Here is a 20,192-nt window from a genome sequence, read left to right as displayed (position 1 = left end):
GTCAGACTTTGTTGCCTTTACTGTGCTGAAAAGTGTTTAGGTACCCACTAGGGGGAGTTATTTTATTTTTTTAGTGACAAATCTGTCCAGAGATGGTTGTTGGTCAAAAACTAATTTACAGAAAGGCCAGGATTGAAAGGGCATTAAAAATGCCTTAAAAATGTGACAAAACTTTAAGTCAATGAGAAAAAACTTTGTAGTTTATGACTTGAAGGTTTAACACATTACTAATGAATATGCAGTCTTTTAAAGAACTGTGTTAGCAGTTTGTAAAGGTTACTTTCCAAGAAATTAGTATCATGATGAGGAAACAAAACAGCTCAGAGCTAGCACAGCTAAGGGAGATTAAGCAATTATAACTGCACTTTCAAAAGCAAATGTGATCCCTCTCTTATTTGCTTCTGCTTTTTTTTTTTTTTTTTTTATTCCTTTTTCCAAATAACAGCTTTTTACAGAACATACAAACCGGAACACTGTATCACAGGGTACGTAAAACATCAGTTTATATAAAAATTCATAAAGATTGAATCTTGATGTGATTTTAAAATACTGAGTCTTGGTCCCTATAGAGTAATGAGATTAATAACATGCTGAGTCTTGTAACTATTTTAGTTGTATTGATCCACTTGAGTTCTACTGGAGCAGAAGACTAAAAATAAGTTAGTTGGGGGCAAATAGCTTGTTCCAGTTTTATTCATTCTTAGAACAGATTTACTATTAAAACTAGGCAAAAAAAAAAACACAAAAAACACAAAAAACTACAAAACAGAAATACCTGAGGGGTAGCATACTTTTATTTTGCAGAAGTATGCCATATGGTTTATATTTTGAATACTTCAAGTGTCATTTAATATCATTCACTGTTTGGTTATACTATTTTATCAGTGATACAAAATCCACATACCTTGCATGTCAGAAGTAAGAGAAGGCGTTGCAGAAGTGGGGAAGGCTGACTTTGTTGTTGGCTTCATAAATCTGTTCACAGGAGCTAAAAACAGATAAACATATGTGTGTGTATATCCATCCATCCATATGTACGTACATATGTGTGTATGTTAAAAAAGTAACATTTATACAGTAAAAATAAACATTAAAAAGGTACTAGTGATAGGCTGCTGTCTTCTTGTGTGACCTTGAACAAGTCAACCAAGACAGAAAGAAGCTCTCATTTCAGAAGGGAAACATTATTCACAGTGTTCATGCCTTGCTGAATAGGTCTGATGCTGTCAGTAATGTCAGAGAACAGAACTACACACTCTTCTCTGTTTACTTTTCACCTTAGGACTGCATTTTCATTCTCCTGCTAAATGTACTTCAGCTAGTGAGGTTAAAAAAATAAAGTTTGTATTTACTGAAAGCCTAAAAAGGCTCAGAAAACAATCTGATGCCATGACATGCTTTCTGGATATACCTGGGCTGCACTTTGAAATAGCTGAATGGGAGAGAGAGGAATTAAACGTGGCTTCCAAAATACATAAAGATAATTTGCCTTGGCCTTGTCATGGCCAAAGGAGACAACCGCTTCTTGGCGCACTGTATTCTCTATCAGCTGCACCTCCTCTCTTTCAACCATAGAAATAGAAATTAATTCAATCTGTTTTTTTTCACTGATGTTCCTAACAAGGTAGTAAACAGTTCTCATCTTAATCTTGACTAAAACTCACATCTTGTAGGTAGTGACGTGCTGCTTTCCGTGGGTTCGATATAGTTGTCGTCGTCATTGTCCACTGGAACGATGTAATTGTCCTACGAGGAAGGCAGGGCAGAAACCTACCGGTTAAATCTGCATCACTTCAAAGAACTGTTGGGAACGAAGTCCTAGCAGCAGCTCACAGTAGTTGCCATTTCACAGTGACTGCTATTTCAGACATTTATCAAACTATATGGATGGGATTCCCCGAGACTGTAAACCCTTCATTAAGTAACTCCAACTACAGACTAGTGGATAACCCCCCCCCCCCTTCCCCTTGTTTCTCTGTAACATTCAAGGTTGCTCGCTCTCTATTGCCTGCAGCCTGTTATGGGTGAGCAGAAACTATTCTGTGCTCTAAATGGCTTCCACGGATACTTGAAGTAAGCAGATAGCCACTAGGAATTAGCCTGGTACTCGCAGATCATTGCTTGTGATGCACAGAATGATTTGAACTATATAGAGAGAGGCTGGTATGGAGACCAGCACCTAGAACTGCTGTGTGTGATCTACCTCGTGATTGCTGTAGGGCCATCATTCATTTAAACAATCCAAACAAGCGTATCTATGAACATTACCTCATCGTCACTGCACTCCTTAGGCTTTGGCGGTACTTTTGGTTTTGGAGCAGTAGATGGCAATGGCAGAGATGGCTTAGATGGTTTCTTTGGTCTGGATGCAGCTGGACTGGGCATGGTTGGGAGAGGTTTGTTGATGGAAGGAGGCTGCTGGTGACTGGTGCGATTGTCTTTTAATGAAAAAAAAAGAGAAAAAACAATTTTGGTAAAAATTAACCTGTGACACTAAGCAAACAAATCTCTACTGCGGCTGCAACTTAGGTCAAAAAGCAGACCTGAGTGCCTGCAGGTCCTGATTTTGAGACATGTCTGCAAACTAGTCCTACATCATCATTCAGGGTAGCAACCCAGTCCTTTCTGTCAGGCCACAGAGGCTGCCTAGACACTTATGTGAACAACTGTATCTTTACTCCTCTGGAAGAAGATGGTGGCCGGATGAGGCAGTCTGTTAATTAGCATGCTCTGTGCCATCTGTGTCATCCTTGACAATGGGGAGTGAAAAATAATATATGTCATGTGGAAAAATAACTGTATTAGCACAAAAGGTGGGATTGAAATACAAATTATGGCAGATGTCATTTTAAAAACTCTTTGCCCATTCAAAAGACATGTAGATATGTGTTTACGAGCTCCTGTGAGTACACGTGTGGCATTATAGCACTTTAGCAGCTATTCTATAGTCAACAGTTATGTAAAAATAGCTGGCATCATGCTGTTGTTTCTCTTCCCAAAGGCCTAAATCTTCATCTAAATGAAGCTAACTTGCCAAAAAGAATCAATGCAGGAAGAAAGAAGGCCTTTCTGTTGGACTGAAGTAAAAACATTTCTCCTGTCCTGTTTTTCAATGTATTTATTATACTCATTACCAATTTTGAATTGGACATAATGGATGTTTGGGCTGCTTTGGCCTCTGCTTTGGTGCTTTTGAAGTAACAATTTGAGCTACAAACATGATTAAGACAGGACTCTTCAGAGTCTAGTCTTGTGTGCTTAACCTTCAGTATGAACCCCTCATTAAAATATGCGGATGAGTCTAGGGCTAGGTCAGTGATATTTCCCCATACCTTTGCTTGAATTTTATAGTTTCTGGATGACTGTCGTAAAGTCTGTAGGCCTTACAATTACATTAAAACTCTAAGCATTGCTAGCAGCAATGGTAACCTGTTTCGTGCTTTACTAACAAATCCTACCCCAGAAAGTTGAGAACCTGATTGTCAGAATTAAAAGCAAACTCTTGAGGAAGGGACAGGTTAGTCCATTTGAGGCCATTTCTCTTTTGATACTGATAAATAAGCAGGTATCAGGCTGACATAACTGATTATTCCATATCTACCTGCATATTCACCCCTAGAGATAGGGAATGCTGAAGGAATCTTCTTTTTCTCCTGCTCACTTGGAGGCGGTTCATAGCTGTCATCACCATTGTCTTCACTTGGGACCACATACATCTCAGAGTCAGAGTGGTCGTCTGGATTTTCATAATCACTGTCCTAGAAAGACAGAACTTTCCATTTCTCACTTCATAACACACTTAGAGCTTCACAGCAGGTTATGACATTCAAATATTCTTGCAGGAGTACAATTAATAAAATTACAAAAATAGCTTGGAACAATTAATAAAATTACAAAAATACATTGGAAAGACAAGCAATGCTCCTCCTCAGTGTTCCCTCTCCAAACAAGTGGGAACTCTCCCTCTGTCCCCTTCCCTTCTGTTCCAGGTCCCTTCCTGGTACCCTTCTCCTTGGCACCTCCAAGGATTCTTTGTCATACTAAAAGCTCAGCCTTTGAATTATGGACCAACAGTTCTTTTCTTCTTCATAGGACATGTCCTTTCTTGCTCCAAGCAAGGCTCTTGATAGCTCCTGGCACTTCTTCCTTTCCTATTACAGGAAGCTGAAGAGCTAACTCCTGAAGAGAACAGGTCACTGCAGGGTGATAGGTTGTATAGTGTGGCAATGAATTAACTGTGGAAGGCAGCTGGCCATGACTTGCTTCATTCTAATGTCTAGAATCTGATCAGAACTTTTCCATTTTTAAAAAGAAATGTCTTTTTCTCCCCTAAACAGAAGAACTTCCTTGTTTCTGAAATTACTGTTCAGTTTAAGTCATCCCTCAAATTGAGGCCATATATTTGCTTGTCCAAAAGGCTTAGCATTCCTGGCTGCCATCAACAGTGCTTCTCATGTGCACCTCTAAGTTGAATGTAGAAAAACCTGAGGTTCCTAAAAATTAGTGGCAACTTGTAAATAATGTCAGTGTCACAAACCAGATACGATTTCAGTGGTATAAGCTCAACCACAAGCAGGTGAATCAAAAATAAACATTCATTGTTATTGTTTGAGCTGAACTTGTTGCTACAGTAACTTCCTACTACCCCCAAAAAATATACTTACAAAATCATCTGACCATTGTTCCTCTTCATTGTCTGCATGTTCTAAACCAAACATTAGAGTTATTTAAGGAGATGAAATAGCAGAAATGTGTATCTTAAGCATAGATTCAAAAAAACTCCTATCATATTCAGTTAAAAAGTAAAAATAGTGAAATTTTCTTAAACGGGAGACAAACACATCTGGTTTTGACTGAATAGTAAGCTCCCCTTCCGCTTATTTGTTTTTCATAAATTGTTACAGAACTGTTATAAAAACAGTAAAAAATGGTAAATTGTATCTGATCTGAACAGTAGAGTGTGCAGTTTACCCAAGTGTTGTGCTAATGGATCTTGTTTCTAAATAGAGGTAGCAATTTCTACATAACGAGATCTTCCAGCTATACAGTTTCTTTTTTCTGTGTTAAAAGTCCCAGGGTAGGAGGCTAATGAAGAAATGTGAGAATAAGCATTGAACTGATAACTGGCTGATAACTTCCAGAAAGTGCCCTCTTGTGCTTCACTATTTCACATTGTTTCCTTAACAAAACAACTGTTAATGTATAAAGATGGGCATAAACAAATTCCTGCACCGTGCAGTATGTAGTTCTACCTATACTTTAATATAATTCATGATGCTGTCATTATTATGTTAATAGTATCGAGTAAGCCTGACTTCTGTGGTATGGTGATTAATTTATTCAACTTCTTCCCATATTTACTTTCACTTTCATTTCACAGTTTCTGGCAGAAAGGGATAAGATATAAATTCTACTCCATCTTCACAGCAGCCTTCATGTAGCACCCTGGTAAATATTGATTCCAAAGGAGCAGCTGCTTGCTACTGTTTGTTCATGGTGAGAGAACTTGCCATGGTTTTCTGGCTTCACGTTTCGTAAGTGAGAGTTATCTTTAGAGTTGTTGGTTGAATAGCTGAGCTACTGCTATACATACAGGCATGAAATACATACTGGCATATAATTTAAATTTCTATTAATCCAGTCTTACCTGAAGCATAATCCCTTTGTGGTACATTTGGTGGTGGTTTTTTTTTTAGCCTGTAAACAATAATTATTAAATTTATGATCTACTATGTAATAATAGCTAGAAGGAAGCATTAGCCACATAAAACACTGATGACAAAAGATATCTGCAGCTGAAGAAATGCAGATTATCATTGCAGATGCTTAGCAAATAGCTGCGAGAGAATGCTTTGAAAAGCTGGAAACACACAGGAAATTAGAATCTAATCTGAGGGTTTTTTTTTTACTAAGAATATATTTTAAAAGAACAGCTTCCTTACCCACCCTCCTTTTCACTTTCAATACAGAATCTGATGATATAGGTGTCAAAGATAAATACACATCCTTCTTAAGAAGAAAATCTGTTCGAGCTTAAGAGGTTTTCCTAAATCTGTAGCAAGAGAAAAGACTGTGCTGTTTTATAACTATTATTTTGCATGCACTTTATTTTCAGATTAATGTTTAAATGTATAACAGATTATCAGATTCTGTTTCCACTGTCTATTATTTTATAGTATTATATCCTTTTTTGGGCAAGTACTATTATAATAGCATTTTTAGTATTGAGTGAATCAAAAGATTACTTGTAGAAGCACTGAAAGGATCTTTGCAGCTGTCTTCAATTGTAGCTTCCTGTGCTATATCTAGATTGTGAATATATATATATATATATTTTTCTGCTTGCTAAATTCAAACTGTCCAGAGAACATACTGAATTATGTAGTCAGTTGTTGTATTTTTTCATTAATGTTCTAACATTATCTTGTAAAAAAAGATACAAATTTGTGTGTAAAGTCAAACCAAATAGTGCATCTGTGACATTGCATGAGACTGATGCATCTGAAGACAAGAAAACTTCGTTTTTTGTAGCAATATAAAATATTAATACAGTTTACATTAGAATGACTCTTTAAAGAGAGTTTTAAACACCATCTGACAGTTTCCCTGTAGCACTGATGGGACCTCACCATGAATCTGAACTGCTGACCACCAAATTGATGGCTTCAATCATCCTTCAACCATGGAATTTCTTGGTGTTATTCATTTGCAAAAATGAGTAGATTTACAAAGAATATTGTTCATTGAGAATTTAAAATATTTTCTTGTGATTCTCTGAGCAATAGAGAGTCTACAAATTTTACGTTACAGAAAGAATTTGACACTTAAATATCAAGTCTTGAACATAATGCTTAGCTGTTATTGTTCAGATAATGATGTAACTGTGGGTGGTGGCACTCTGCCACTAACACATCAACATACAAATTTTTTCAAGCCTATTTTGAGAAAGGCTTTGGCTACTATTGAGTTGAATTTATGGAATTAGATTGCTCAGGTATTCACAGAATATAAACATGCATGAATGACTTAGTGAATGGAAAAGGCACTGCTAAAGCTCAAAAAAAAAAAAAAAAAAAAAAAAAAATCCAGGCACATTGTTTCAAAATATTTATCCAGCTTTGTTCATTACTAACAATACTAATGATGGAGAGCTGCATCTTTCTAGATTTTAATTCCTGCAGCATGAATATAACTTAGTGTACAAACAGTAAATTAATGAGCATTCTTAAATGCACTGCTGTTGAGTTCTGCCCAGGTTAGAACAGGCATATTAGGAAGAAAAACCCAGGGCCGCTGCCAGGACAGATAGCAGCCTGAGATGTTAGGTCTAGAGGGCAGACCAAAATCTATTCATGTACTTTGCAACATGTCTGTCCTGGGATGTCCAGAAACAGCAGAGACTTGGAAAACTGGACTGAGGCAAGAGTGAAACAGCCTCTGGATCACAGGGAAAACATGTGTCCTAGCCCACGTTACACATTTCCAAAGTGCTAAACAGAAGATTTCAGCACTTTGTCCCAGGCCCTGTAAATCCTGGCAGTGGCCCTGACAGAAAGCATAAATATGTTACAACAAAAGCATAGGAAGCACAGAACAGAGCTCTGTGTCTAAGCAACCTATCATGCCATTGTGCAGCTCTGAAGTAGCGTACCGATCCCAAGTATCTTTCCCAGTTTTGCAAATTAAGGCCACTTGTTCATTTTGGAACCTGAATATCAAGGAAAAAAAAAAGAAAAAAAAAAGAAAAAAAGAAATCATGTTTCCATCAGAGAGCTGAAACAGTTTATAGTCACATCTATATTTGTCAGAATCTCTTCAAATACTTATTCTAAAATTTAAATCCACTTAAAGATGATCTTGCTGTAATGGCACGATTTATTGAGTGCCAGAACTGAAATTCAAGCTCTTTTGAAGTCAACTGGAGCTTTGCTTTTCACTTTGCTGGAGACAGAATTTTACCCTCTGTGCAAACTGCAATGCAAGCTCAGAAGACCTGATCCCTATGCCAAGTAGTTATTATCTAGCTGTTTCAGATCTTAGTGTAATTATACACGTAGATGCTTGCAGTGTGACAATTGACTCATTCCTTTTCCCCTGAAATTAATGACAGAGAGAGGACTGAAAGAATCAAATCTCATCCAATTGAGGATACATATTTAAGTGGAAGACAAAATGATTTTTTTGTAACTTATCTTTTAACTGAGTTATATAAAATTATAGCAAATGTAATTTCCAAGCAAAATAGTCTAGTAGTACTCAGTTCTGGATTTAAATGAAAGCTGGTGAAATATCTCTATTTTAACTTTATCAGAAAAAAAAATCAAATAATTCAAGTTTCCATTAACTTTAATAGGATCAACATTTTTCTAAAATTTAATAGAAAATTTCTGGAGATTTTCAAATATCTCAGAAAAATGTAAGTTAAAGGACTCATCCATCAAACCCAAATACGTTTTGGCGAGTATATTTACATATTTTTCAAAGCAGTGTAACACATCTTACTACATCATTAGTTTTTATAAATAACCAGTTAACATTTGAGGCATTTCATATAACAGAGCCTCTTGTTGCTCACGCAAGAACACAACGCACCATAAGGAAATACAAAATAACCTTTAGAAGAATAAATCATTTATATTTATTTATATTCTGAAATTTTCCCTCTACAGCATGCTGCATTTGATCCAGCAAAGCATTTAGGAATGTGCTTAACTTTGGTCAGCTAACAAGTCCTACAGGAATTAAAGTATGCTTAAAGTTATGCTTGAAGTTAGTATCATATATATGTGTTTTCCTGAACTATTTGGAGAAGTTGTAATGAACTGCACCAGAGGTCTGGGTTTTCTGTTCTAGCAATACTTACTTTTATCAAACTTTACCCAGAAAAGCAGTTCCATAATAGTGACCCTTTGGGTGTAGCACTTAATTCTTCTCAGATGCAATTCCTCATTAGTGTTTTTTCTCTCTCCCCAGCTTTTAAGATATGGCTAAAATCTCTTCATTTTCAAGAGCCCATCTGCTTAAAAAATATTTTTACTTAATAGGATTTGCAAAAACTATGTTGACATCCTTACTGAGTTGAATATTTATAGTACATACTACTCTTAAGTGCACCAGATCATCAACTTGTGATTAAAAGATGAATTAATTGAACTTTGTCCAAAAGCTTTTCAGAATTCCATGTGCAATCTAGCTGGCAGATAAACTTTTTGAGCTGTGTTCTCATGACTCAGTGGAATAGTTTGTTATAGCTTTGGAATTGCACAAAATCGGTGATTTTGGGGGTAAAATTTGGTGATTGCACAAAATAAATTTGCAGCTGCTACCCTTTTACACATCTTCTTTACAATGTGCTATAGCATTCAAATGGAATATAGTTGATTTTTGATGTGTTCTTTTGTTTGTTTTTCTTTGATGAAATACTGTTCTACTAACAGAAATCTTCAGATGAAACATAAAGACAGTCGTACCGTACTAGTCAGCTACATGTGGAAATATTTCTTCAGAATACAGTCAAAACTTAGTTATTACACTTTCTCCTAATTTCTTTGCCTAAGTGTTCTACAGCTTGATTTTAATACTTTGTTCTCATTAGTTAGTGCATAAAGTACCACTTCTCCCTCTGCCAAGGGTTTGATCACAGATACCTTGTTGTTGCAGCTATGCAGACCGAAGAGACATTTAGTGACACAACTGCCTGAAGTTACTCCCCGCTCCGAGGTGCCAGCAGAGTGGGACTGTGTGAGCATTCCAGGCAAAGTGACCTGGGGTGATAACGCTCTATTTAAATTGCCTAAGCAAGTCACATTACATGAGCAAATCAGCCAGCAGACTGGAGTGGGAGTAGGTTACAAATATTTGGGAAGTGATGGGGGATTATATCTTCTTAAGCTGGCCCAGCTCTGGATGGTCCGGTCAAGTTAGAAGTAGTACAGAAAAATGGACTAGACAAATCTGAAGTCTATGAGTTAGGTAAAGGAGATGAGATGAAGATGTATCTTCTTTCCATTTTTCAGGTCACGTGGCAATATTATTTCAAGAAACGGACACATTTTGATTGCGTGTAGTTGAATAACTACATGCATGTAATTTCAGCTGCTTGATGGCTTTGCAAACAGAGTTTCAGTAGGATGTGATATTGCAATAAGGTAAGTAACATGAACTCCTAGTTTCTTATCCAGCACCATAAGTCAGCACGTACCAAAACTTCAGAGTGAAATCCTGACTTTGCTTTATATGCAATATAAATATTAGCATTGACTTCAGTGGAGCTATGAGTCCTCTGAACAAAGCCTTGAGGCTTAAAGCTTGTGATATACAAATCAGTGCTATGTCCTTACAGTAGGTTTCAAACACAGGCAGCCATCCTGAAAAGTGAAAATGATAATTTCTTTTCCCAATTCCCCTGTTTTGTATTACCAAGAGTCTACACTTGGTGGAGGGTGGACCGCCTCCCCCCACGCACCCGTCTGATTGTTTATACAACTTTGGCTATACCTATTGCTTCTCTTACACCTGAATGCTTAATCCTCTTTGAAATCATGATCTTCATAGCAGCTGGGACACCAGTGTTGTAGACAATTATGCATGTGGTTAAGTGCAAGCAAGTGAATGTTAGCCTGGAGTAGGCAATAGTTTACAGAGAATTTTGAGCGAGGTTTTAAAGGCCTTTAAGTAATGAAGAAACCAGCTCTAAATTTATTTCCTGTTACCACCAGTACTCAGGCTGTTTCCACAGAACTTTAAAAGCTATGTCTGTGTTAGACATACATACACACCCTCAAAGATCAGCTAGCTTGGAGAGTGAGACACTTGATGCAGAAACTTTTCTTACTATTCTCTGTGGTTAAGAGCCTATCCAGATTTTAGAAACATCTTAACAAATATTGGTAATAAATCAAATGTCATGATCATGATCATTCTTTCAATTTCAGGCTTACAGTATACATGTTATTTGTGACAAATTAAGCCCTAGAATAAGCAAGTAAATTATTTGTCTTCTAAGATGATTTTACTTATAGTAGGTTTGAATCTGAGCCAAATGATTTAAATCAACTGGATGCCCCAAAAGGGCAAATTCAGTGGAATACAGACAGTTCTAATTTTGCAAAGCTTAGTATCTATTGTATATATCCTTCTTAAGATTATCAACTCCTGATTTTATTGCAAGACTTATTATATTGTGGGCTAAAGACTGAGTTTATTTTTTTTTTCTCCTTCATCTCATAATTTGTACTCTGATTTCATAGCTGGGGGAGGTAGAATGTGAGCTTTGTGCTGTAGTCAATCATTAAGAAAGTTTTTATAAGCTTGCTCGTTCCATAGATTATTTTTTTTAATCTTGGGAGAATTAAATAATTGCAGCATTATAGCAGCTATCTTGCACCTGACATGTAATGATGGCACCTCTGACCTTCCCAGCGTCAGCTACATTTAGTTTCTGTTATTTTTGCTTTGCTTATCCTTCCTTTTACTCTCAGGGAAGGGCACACAGTAAGAGCAAGCCGCATTAACAGCAGACCTCCTGTCCAGGCAATCCTGGAAGACAATTTGTTGCCTCAGGTTATAAACTTGAAATGCCTCTGTTGTTTCTGCCATCTGGCTTCCTCTCTGAGGCATTTGCACTGGACCCATTAAAACATTACTAACATTAACTGCACTTAAATTACTCTGAAGTAGAAAGCCAAAATAGAAAAGAAAAAAACCCCTTCACCTCCCACACCCATCCCCAAACTGTCTCCACTCAAAGCCTTGATTCTAGAGGCTAGTCCCTGTGAGCAGGTCCCAAGTGAAACAGAGTTTTTGGCAGCTAGACATCTGTCCGAACAGAGTGATCTATATACATACACACAGTGTTAAAACCAAAAGTGTGTTTAAATTATATTAAAGATATAAATAGTTGAAATATGGTCACTTTAAGGGAAATTTTGCTTTTAAGCTTGTGTGGAAATAACAAACATATATAACATGTGACTATGATTTACTGTAAATTGCAAATTGCCTGCTTAAAATTTATGGACAGAAATGGAGCTGTGATAAAGATGCCACAAAAGAGCTCTTGCCCTGCTTGGGGAACGCCAGAGATGCAGGGGTGGCTGCTGCCTCTGGAAATGTTTTCCCCCCTCTGCCCATGACGGCAGCTGCCCAAAGACACCAGCCCCACCGGGCTGGCAGGGGCACTAGGAGCTGCAGCCTGCCTGGGTTGCCAGAGCTCTTTCATCGCCACACTAGGCAGAGCCTTACTGCTGCTCCAACCAGCCTACTGACTGCTTCATAGATACCTAGCATTGGCTCTTGTTAAAATCATCCTTTTCTTTCCTGCACTGAGCCATCAAGGTCACACTTGTTTAAAAACGGTTTTAAAAATGTTTCCATACATCTTATATGTACGAGAGCTGTGTTTGTAGAGTTATTCAGTATGTTCATCCTGGAAACACAGTAGATTCTGTCTACTAATTGACTGTTAAGAGTACTTAGTACTTTAGTAGGCAATGACCCGTATGTAAAGAAAGGCATCTGAATGAGGGAATCACATCCAAATGCAAATTCAATGTAAATGAGCTATTTCATTAAAAAAACAAAACAAACAAAAAAAACCAATGCACTAAATGGCTAAATGGCTTATCACTTTAAATAGGCTTTTGACTAGGAACAGCAAATAGTGTATTCATTTGAGAAGGCTGTAGAACCGCTGGAGTTTCACTCCATGTATAAATATAAATTATGGTTACTTTGTGATACTCATATGTATGTATCATCAATATTTATGCTGTTTTTACTTCATACTGGAATAAGCATATTCAATAACACTGGGTTTTGTTTTATGGAGCTGAAACACAGGAGGATTTAGCACTTTTATGGGAGTTCTGACTAGCATGTCTGACCAGTTGGTTCAAGGTAGGGTTCAAATTAAAATTTAATTGCAGCACGTAGTCTAAACAGCAGCCTGAGGAAAAAGGCACACGCTCAAACAGCAGGCGATAATCATTGCCAAAGAATACGTAAGAAGGCATTTTACCCAAACAGCGTTTTCCAGTGCTCTAACCCAACTCCCCTTTGCAGTCCAGTTCTGTAGCTACTTTGCAAGACTCATTATTGATGATAGTTCAGCATGCCACAGTCTGGACTGAAGCTCTTAATATACACTGAAGTACATCCTTCTTGATGACATGGTTCTATTTTTAAAATGCTATACCTTGTATTAGCATCTGAGCTTTAAAAAAATAGGATTGATATTTCAAACTTACCTTTTGAACTTGTTTATTATCCCAGTTTCATTTTTCTTGATGTCATGCACCATCTTTTGAAGCTTCCTGTAAGATATTAAAGCAGGATTAGAATTACCTTGTGATTAAACACTCATTTTATATAAATTAAGAAAAATACAGGAAATGTATATAGTTGTTTCCCTTCCATAGTAAACACAAAAACCATACGGTAAGCAGTTTTAATAAGTAGTTTGATTGCTAAAATCATTTCTTTATAAAGTTTCCCTCCCTTTCTAACAGAGCTCTTTGGCATGATTTGTTTTACCCTTCTCTGTACTACAACTCAGTTTAAAAAATTAAGTTCCAGTGCATGAAGAAAGAACTTAATTGCCTAAATTAATAGTTTAGAATATTTTAATATTAAACATTTTTTTCAGAACTGACTTTACAACATCTCGCAGCTGGAGCGGGAATGTTATCTAATTTCTGACTTTGTGTGAGTCATTCGATCAGTAGACCGTTTACCTCATTCCTGTAGTGTCTGCAGTTATTATGGCGGGGTAGGGATGGGCACAGGAATGATACATTCCTGTCCTACTGTGCCCAGGCCATCAGAGAAACCATTAGAGGATCTGTGACTCTGAGCTGTAAAAACTCATCATTTTGGGACTCCAGTTAGATGGACTGATAGCTGAAACAAAAGCCTGTTCTTACATTCCAGTTAGTTGTTCTGTTCTTATTAAAAATATACTTGTCATCAAGGCAATTTAAGTTGAGTAACACATTCTTTAGTCAGGAAGTATCATTTTAGAATCCCACTTCCCTTCAAACTTGAAAACCCCCACCAAAATCAAATCAGTTTCAGGAACACAGATATAACATTACAAAAATACTGATTTATAACAAACATTGTTAGAAGTCTGGTCTTAATAGAAATGCCAATAGATTGCATATTTCTTTTAGTTTCTTCCCACAGTTTGTATTCTTTCTATACACCTATATGAAACATGCTGTGTTAGACCTGAGCTGAAGATTTTATCTAAACTAATAGAGGAAATGATTTTTAAAAATAGGATTTTAAAAATTCTGCCTTGCATTTCTCATTATAAATTGCCTGTGTCATTTCATGTTTTAGTCTTGCCTATCTTATCGCTGAAGCAAGATCAGACTACTAAAAGACTTTTTGAAGCTTTCCTTATGAAGACCAGTACAAAAGTTGAAGTATTCTTTTCCTTTTTAAAGGTTTCTTTAAACTTGCTACCATAATATGCAGGTGGTTGAGTAACGTGCAAAGCTTTGCTAAAAAGAAACATATCTTCCAAACATTTAAATAACTTTTTCAAAGAAATTTGGAATTAAATGAGCATCAAATAACCAAAATTGGGAAATAACTGCACTAACATTATGTGTCTATTTGTCTGTGATCCATGAATCAGACTGAGCAGCCATTCTAGGCATCAGATAGTGATAGAATATTATGCTTATGCTGAGAAGGATCTTCCTACTTTCTTGTGGGATCTAGTGTGATTTTGGTAATGACAATCCTTACTTTGAGACTTGCTTAAAAAGAAGACAGCTGACTACTGTAAGTTTCTAGAATCCTGAAATAAAGAACAAAACTTATTTTTCATCTTAACACTGTTTATTAGCATAGCAATCTGATCTTTTCACAGAATGGCTGAGGTTGGAAGGGGCCTCTGGAGATCATCTAGATCCAAGGAAAGAGTCTCCACAACCTCTCTGGACAGCCTGTTCCAGTGCTCGGTCACTCACAGTAACGAAGTTTTTCCTCGTGTTCAGCCAGGCCTTACCGTGTTTCAGTTTGTGCTCGCTGCCTCTCATCCCATTGCTGGGCACCACTGAGCGGAGTCTGTCCCATCCTCTCTATACCCTCCCCTCAAATACTAATACACACTGATAACATCTCCCCTCAATCTTCTCCAGGCTGAACAGTTCCACCCCTCAGCCTTCCCTCATAAGAGAGATGCTCCAGTCCCTTAATCATCGTAGTAGCCCTTTTCATTATGTCAGCTAGAATTGAAGGGTATTCCTCACTTTCAGCAGCCCTTTCACTTATCAGTCCTCCTCTGTCAAAATAGGTCATGGGTCTGATACATAAGGACTATTTGCAGAGCCTAAATTTTTGCCCGAATTTCCTTAGAAACATTTTTAGGTTCTCCACTAAGCAAAGAAATCATGAGAAATAACCCTCTGACAAATAATTCACAAGCAGATGTTTAACTGTTGTTCAAACCTCATACTGTTAATTTGCAGCAAAATGGTATAATGTAAACTGCTGACACTAAATAAAGAAGGTTTACTTATAGACATGAGAAACAAGTGAAAAAAAATGCTTAGAGATTTGCTGCAACAATGGACTACATCTATGAGGAAAGTTTTATCTAAACTAACCAGATCCATTAAATCTACAAATCTGGGGTCAAGATCTCAAAGGAACTTCTGCTTTTATGAATTTTTCTAAAACATTCAGTTTCTGGTTATGCTTGAAAGATCATAAATAGCCATCTTTTGCACTTTACTGTTTCTGTTTTGTGCCCCAGCTGGCACCTGGCAGTACTTATAAATGAAAAGTAATAAGGAATCAGAAGAATTGGAGGAGAATTAAACGGCTTAGTTCTAGCATGGTGGAGAATGGTTGTGTGTAAGCATTTGCATCCTTTCCAAAAAGGCTTGCCAGCCTTTAATTAAAACTGCATGTGAGCATTAGCTATTTTTGCTCCAGTATTGATTTATTGTTAGAGAAGGGGACCAAAGCTAAATCCAGCTTTGGATTTAGATCTGAATGTTGCACATAGCCCCTCTCTAGCATTCATGTATCTTTAAAATGGTATGGCTCTGTTTTGAAAAAGTTGTTTCATTTTTCACATGACTGATTTTAGTTTAGATTGCCACTTTGGTTCAGGTGGGCAGAGGCGGGGGCTTATACAAGTTCCAGAACAAGTTGCTTTTCGTCTGACCATACTTAGGTGAATTGATTAGACTGTCACTCTGATGCTTCACGTACATTGAATAAGACTGTAATTTAAAACAGTATTTTAATTCAGATTTCTATTAAGAATAAATGGATGCATTTAAATTAGAGATAATTGCATGTGTTGCTGCAGATGCAGTCATTTTTCCTGTGCAGATGGACTGAAACCAAGATATTTCCGTTTTTGCATAATCGGATTTTGTAAAAATCTTTGCCTGGTTTTTTTCCTCATTCTTTTTCTGGACCCATTTCTTTTTATAATTACAAACTGTGATCAGTTGGTGAGCATCTAATATGCATTTATGAATTTCTTCACTTTGAATGTTAAATTGTTGCGGTAGCTCTTGTATTAGTCGCTAGAATACCCAATTTGTTGCCTGGAGACTGCTTATCTTGCAGCAAGCCTGTACCAGTAGACAAGTAACCAGTGTGTTGTGTAGTGGTGGGACTACTGCAGTCAGCAGCCATAGGTGATCTCCAGGACGAGTGAAATCCCCTTTGACCCATGAAGTTTAACAAGCTGTAAAAACCAGTCTGTCCAGTTAGCTAACAAAGACTAAGATTTCTTCAGATATCACCCGATAAAATGGGCTACAAGGGATAAGTTTAACAAAGGCCTCTCTGCCTGATTTTAGAGAGAAGGCAGAAAAGACAAAGAGCAGATAGCAAAGCTGGCCAAGACAGCGACTCTGCAGATCCCAGGGGGCCCTGACCCAAGCCCAGAGGCCCTTCGAGAGTGATGAGCAAGCTGAAGCACGTTCATACACTTAATGTTTTGCCTGGACCTGTGTATCTTATGTCTGGCTCTAAAATACTTTCTTGATTTAAGACAATCTCCTCAGACCTCCTATGTAGAGAGGATTTTTTGTGGGAAGAACTAAACAGAGCAGCAGCCTTGAGAGCATCTAGGAGCTGGAGTCTGCCATGGTCCATGTGGACACTTACTGCTTCAGACACTTAACCTTCCTCCTTCACAAGGGTGTGGAGTCAAGACCTTGCTACTGACTACTGTTTATTCTCTTGGAATGAACAGATAGTGAGAACATTCAGGGCCTTCAATTGGCTAATACCATAAATGAAAATAAACAAAGTATTGCTAGTTTTATCTCGAGTTGCAGTTAAAGATAATTAAGAAGTCAAACCCAGGAGCTGTTTCTTAAGCACCAACTCTTCTTTCAACTTTGGTTGAGAATTGTTTGTTTGTTTTTTTGTAGTCCAAAACCAGGCTTGCAGGTGAATGCATAGCCTGTGTTACTGTTAATCCTTGAAAACACTTTCAGCAAGATACCTATTCTGGGATACAGGCCCCCCCCCCAAAAAAAAAAAAAAAGTAGTCACTGGTTAATATGAGACCTAAGTGAAAGACAGCCCTAAGAAGCTAACCAGATTTGTTTCTGAATTCCCTACAGACCAAATTGCTACATGTGTGATTTTATCCCACCTAGCTAAAGCAATGAAAATGCTGAAGAAGAAAGATTATTTTACTAGACAATGATCCAGCTTGGAGATAAGATCAGGAAAGAATGAATCTAGTGAGCTAGAAAGTGTACCTGGGAGAAGGAGAAAGAAGGACATATTCCCTTGCGGTCCAAAGATAACTTAAAAAAAAAAAAGTCTTTTTGCTCTGTGTTGCCTATTTTCTGTATTTTCACCTTTGACCTCCAGCAATTCAAGATTATCTGATCTATTGGAAAATGAGGTCACTAGCTGTGACACATATGTAAAGAAAGTTGCAAAGATTTATCACTGCAAATACAGTATACCTTGAAACGAGGACTTGCTGTGTCACAAAATGCCTGGCTGTGCTCAAGGACTGGCAGAGCTGCCTTGAGATTAAGCAAAATGAAACAAAACCACCCTTCTCTTTGATCTGGTCACAACTCAGCATATGAGGAATGTAGGTAAATTGAAGGAGAATGATTACTTAGGGAAAATGCTAGCCTATGACTCAAAGATCAGCTGGAAACTTCCGACTTCTTTGTGTACAAAATATCTCACAAAAGTTTTCCATAGTTAAAAATAGTAAAAAAGAAAATACAAATAATAATAAGAAGAAAGTGTGTAATAAGCTTTCAGCTCAGACGTGAGCTGAGGTACAGAGTCCACAGAATGGAGAGAGATCTGATTTACTTTCACATAGTTCTGCGTAATAAGGAATTCCCTCACCAGTTAAATGAGTTACTGAGAAACAGTATCTATTAGTACTATAAATCTGTGAAGACATTGAGAAATATATTATATAGCTGGAAAGAGAGTAGGGTTGGTATCTGTTTCCTGGAATTCTTCGTCAGGGAATCCCCTGCTTACGCACTGAGTTAATTCTGGCCTTTGGTACCCGGATCACGTTTAGACCACCAAGATCATTCACACAGTCCGAAGTCTGCTTTGGGCACTCACTCCTGCAGGAGGGGACCTGAAGGGCCCTTGGTGTGACATGCGCTCTGGAAAAGCAACCGCCGCTGGCATTCCTCGTCCGGTCTTCAGCCCGCTCCCAACGAGGCCGCAGGGGAGAGGGCGGCTGACAGCAGTCGGCACGAGTTGCTGCTCAGCGGCCGCTGCCTCCCAGCGCTCCTGGGAGCGCAGACCCATCTGTGTGCAAGCGCAGTATGTTTTAATGTATTTGTGCGCAGTGCACCCAGTACTTTGCACCATCGTCGCCCGCACTGGTTCACAGTACTGCAGCTGTGCAGCTGGCTCAGGCGCGTGGCAAGGCCAGGCCCATGGCAGATGATACCCCTCTGCTGTAGGGAGATGTTTATTCGGGCTCCTGGCTGGGAGCACAGATGTGTGCAGAGCCGGGAGTGGTACTGATCGTGCTTTTGGAAACAGTGCTGACTGCAGAGCAGTAGGGAGTGGTAGCAAACAAAAACCAGTTTTAAATGATTCACAGGAAGCTTTCTGCATAACAAGTTACTTCTGTTTACCTGGAGCACTTAAAATTTTAACTCTTTTAACAGAAGGTTAAAAATTACCACAGCTGCTTCTGTTCTTGAAAATGTGAAATTGTAAAGAAGGAACAGCATGCCCAGCCCCCTCTTTTACTGCTCCTCATAGCACAGTTATTCTAGCTACTTCTAATCCCAGCTGGTCTTTATTTTGTGTTTCTATTAGCCTTTAGTTTTATATACAGGTGTGCAGGTGACAAAATTAAGAAAGAAGGTTATTGTTTCTGGACAAAGGGGAAGAATCATACTTGCTGGGGCGGGGAGGGGGGGGCACGTACTCATCAAGTAAGGGATTTGTAAAAGTGCCACTTGAGATTTTGAAAAGCTTGAAGCTCTTGAATATCTTCCCAAACTAAGTTAACGAACAAGATCTCCACCACCATAGGTGCAACAGGCTTCCATCAGTACAGTAATCCTGACTTGCTTTTTGTGCAAGAATACCAATTTCACTGAACTGGGTGAGACTACCTTCACAGGATGTAGCTTTGTGATACTTGTGCATCTAGAACAACCCAATTAATTATTTAACACATTTCCCTCCCTGTTCCAGTTGCTTGGTAGAAGGCAAAATGAAATCCCCAAATTTGGATGGCATCCAATTCCTTTCTTTGGGCCTACTATAGGTGCTTCAAAGCTCCCCACAAGTGCACTGCTGTACGATATTCTACCTGGAGCAGTGAGAAGAGAAGTGCAAACTGGCATCACGGTGTGAGTTTTCTGTGACTGGTAAATAATGCAGATGTACAAAGCTGGATCCTTAAGGTGCAGTCAGAAACTGTTTCAGTTGCGGTTGGTTGAGATGGGAGGTTGCTGCCCCTCATGCTCTCTGGGGGCTTATGGCAGCCCACCCCCTGCGACACTTTTTGTGGTGGGAAGGGAGGAAGTTTGGAACTAGAGGTGGTAACTTGTGGCACCAAACCATCAGTTCATTGTAATGAGCCTTTGATCTTTATCTGTAAAAGCTATCTCAAAGCTGTGGAAAAAAAACTTGAAAGAGGCTTGCTTATGGGGAGCAATCAATTACAGATGCCTATCTCAGAGGAAGCA

At 38.1% G+C, this 20,192-nt stretch overlaps 2 protein-coding genes across 4 annotated transcripts in view; one reads left to right on the top strand and one right to left on the bottom strand.

Annotated features, from left to right (window-relative positions):
* ZNF518A (zinc finger protein 518A) overlaps nucleotides 1-5,435 on the top strand; it is a 36,892-nt gene extending 31,457 nt beyond the window's left edge. Inside the window, exon 6 of the transcript XR_009958897.1 lies at nucleotides 5,381-5,435. The gene's annotated coding sequence lies outside the window, so the exon portion shown is untranslated. The remainder of the gene's footprint in view (nucleotides 1-5,380) is intronic.
* BLNK (B cell linker) overlaps nucleotides 1-20,192 on the bottom strand; it is a 98,528-nt gene that overhangs the window by 16,933 nt on the left and 61,403 nt on the right. For all 3 annotated transcript variants that reach the window (XM_062579647.1, XM_062579648.1, XM_062579649.1), the window contains 8 exons: nucleotides 13,248-13,313; nucleotides 7,652-7,708; nucleotides 5,648-5,697; nucleotides 4,665-4,705; nucleotides 3,602-3,758; nucleotides 2,269-2,438; nucleotides 1,665-1,746; nucleotides 905-988 (listed from right to left, as the gene is read on the bottom strand). In XM_062579647.1, the coding sequence (XP_062435631.1) occupies nucleotides 905-988; nucleotides 1,665-1,746; nucleotides 2,269-2,438; nucleotides 3,602-3,758; nucleotides 4,665-4,705; nucleotides 5,648-5,697; nucleotides 7,652-7,708; nucleotides 13,248-13,313 (707 nt within the window). The remainder of the gene's footprint in view (nucleotides 1-904; nucleotides 989-1,664; nucleotides 1,747-2,268; nucleotides 2,439-3,601; nucleotides 3,759-4,664; nucleotides 4,706-5,647; nucleotides 5,698-7,651; nucleotides 7,709-13,247; nucleotides 13,314-20,192) is intronic.

This window comes from Rhea pennata, chromosome 7 (assembly GCF_028389875.1).
Source record: "Rhea pennata isolate bPtePen1 chromosome 7, bPtePen1.pri, whole genome shotgun sequence".
NCBI classification, from domain to species: Eukaryota; Metazoa; Chordata; class Aves; order Rheiformes; family Rheidae; genus Rhea; species Rhea pennata.
The sequence above is the reverse complement of the archived record's forward strand: the minus strand, read 5'-3'. Positions and strand labels throughout refer to the sequence as shown.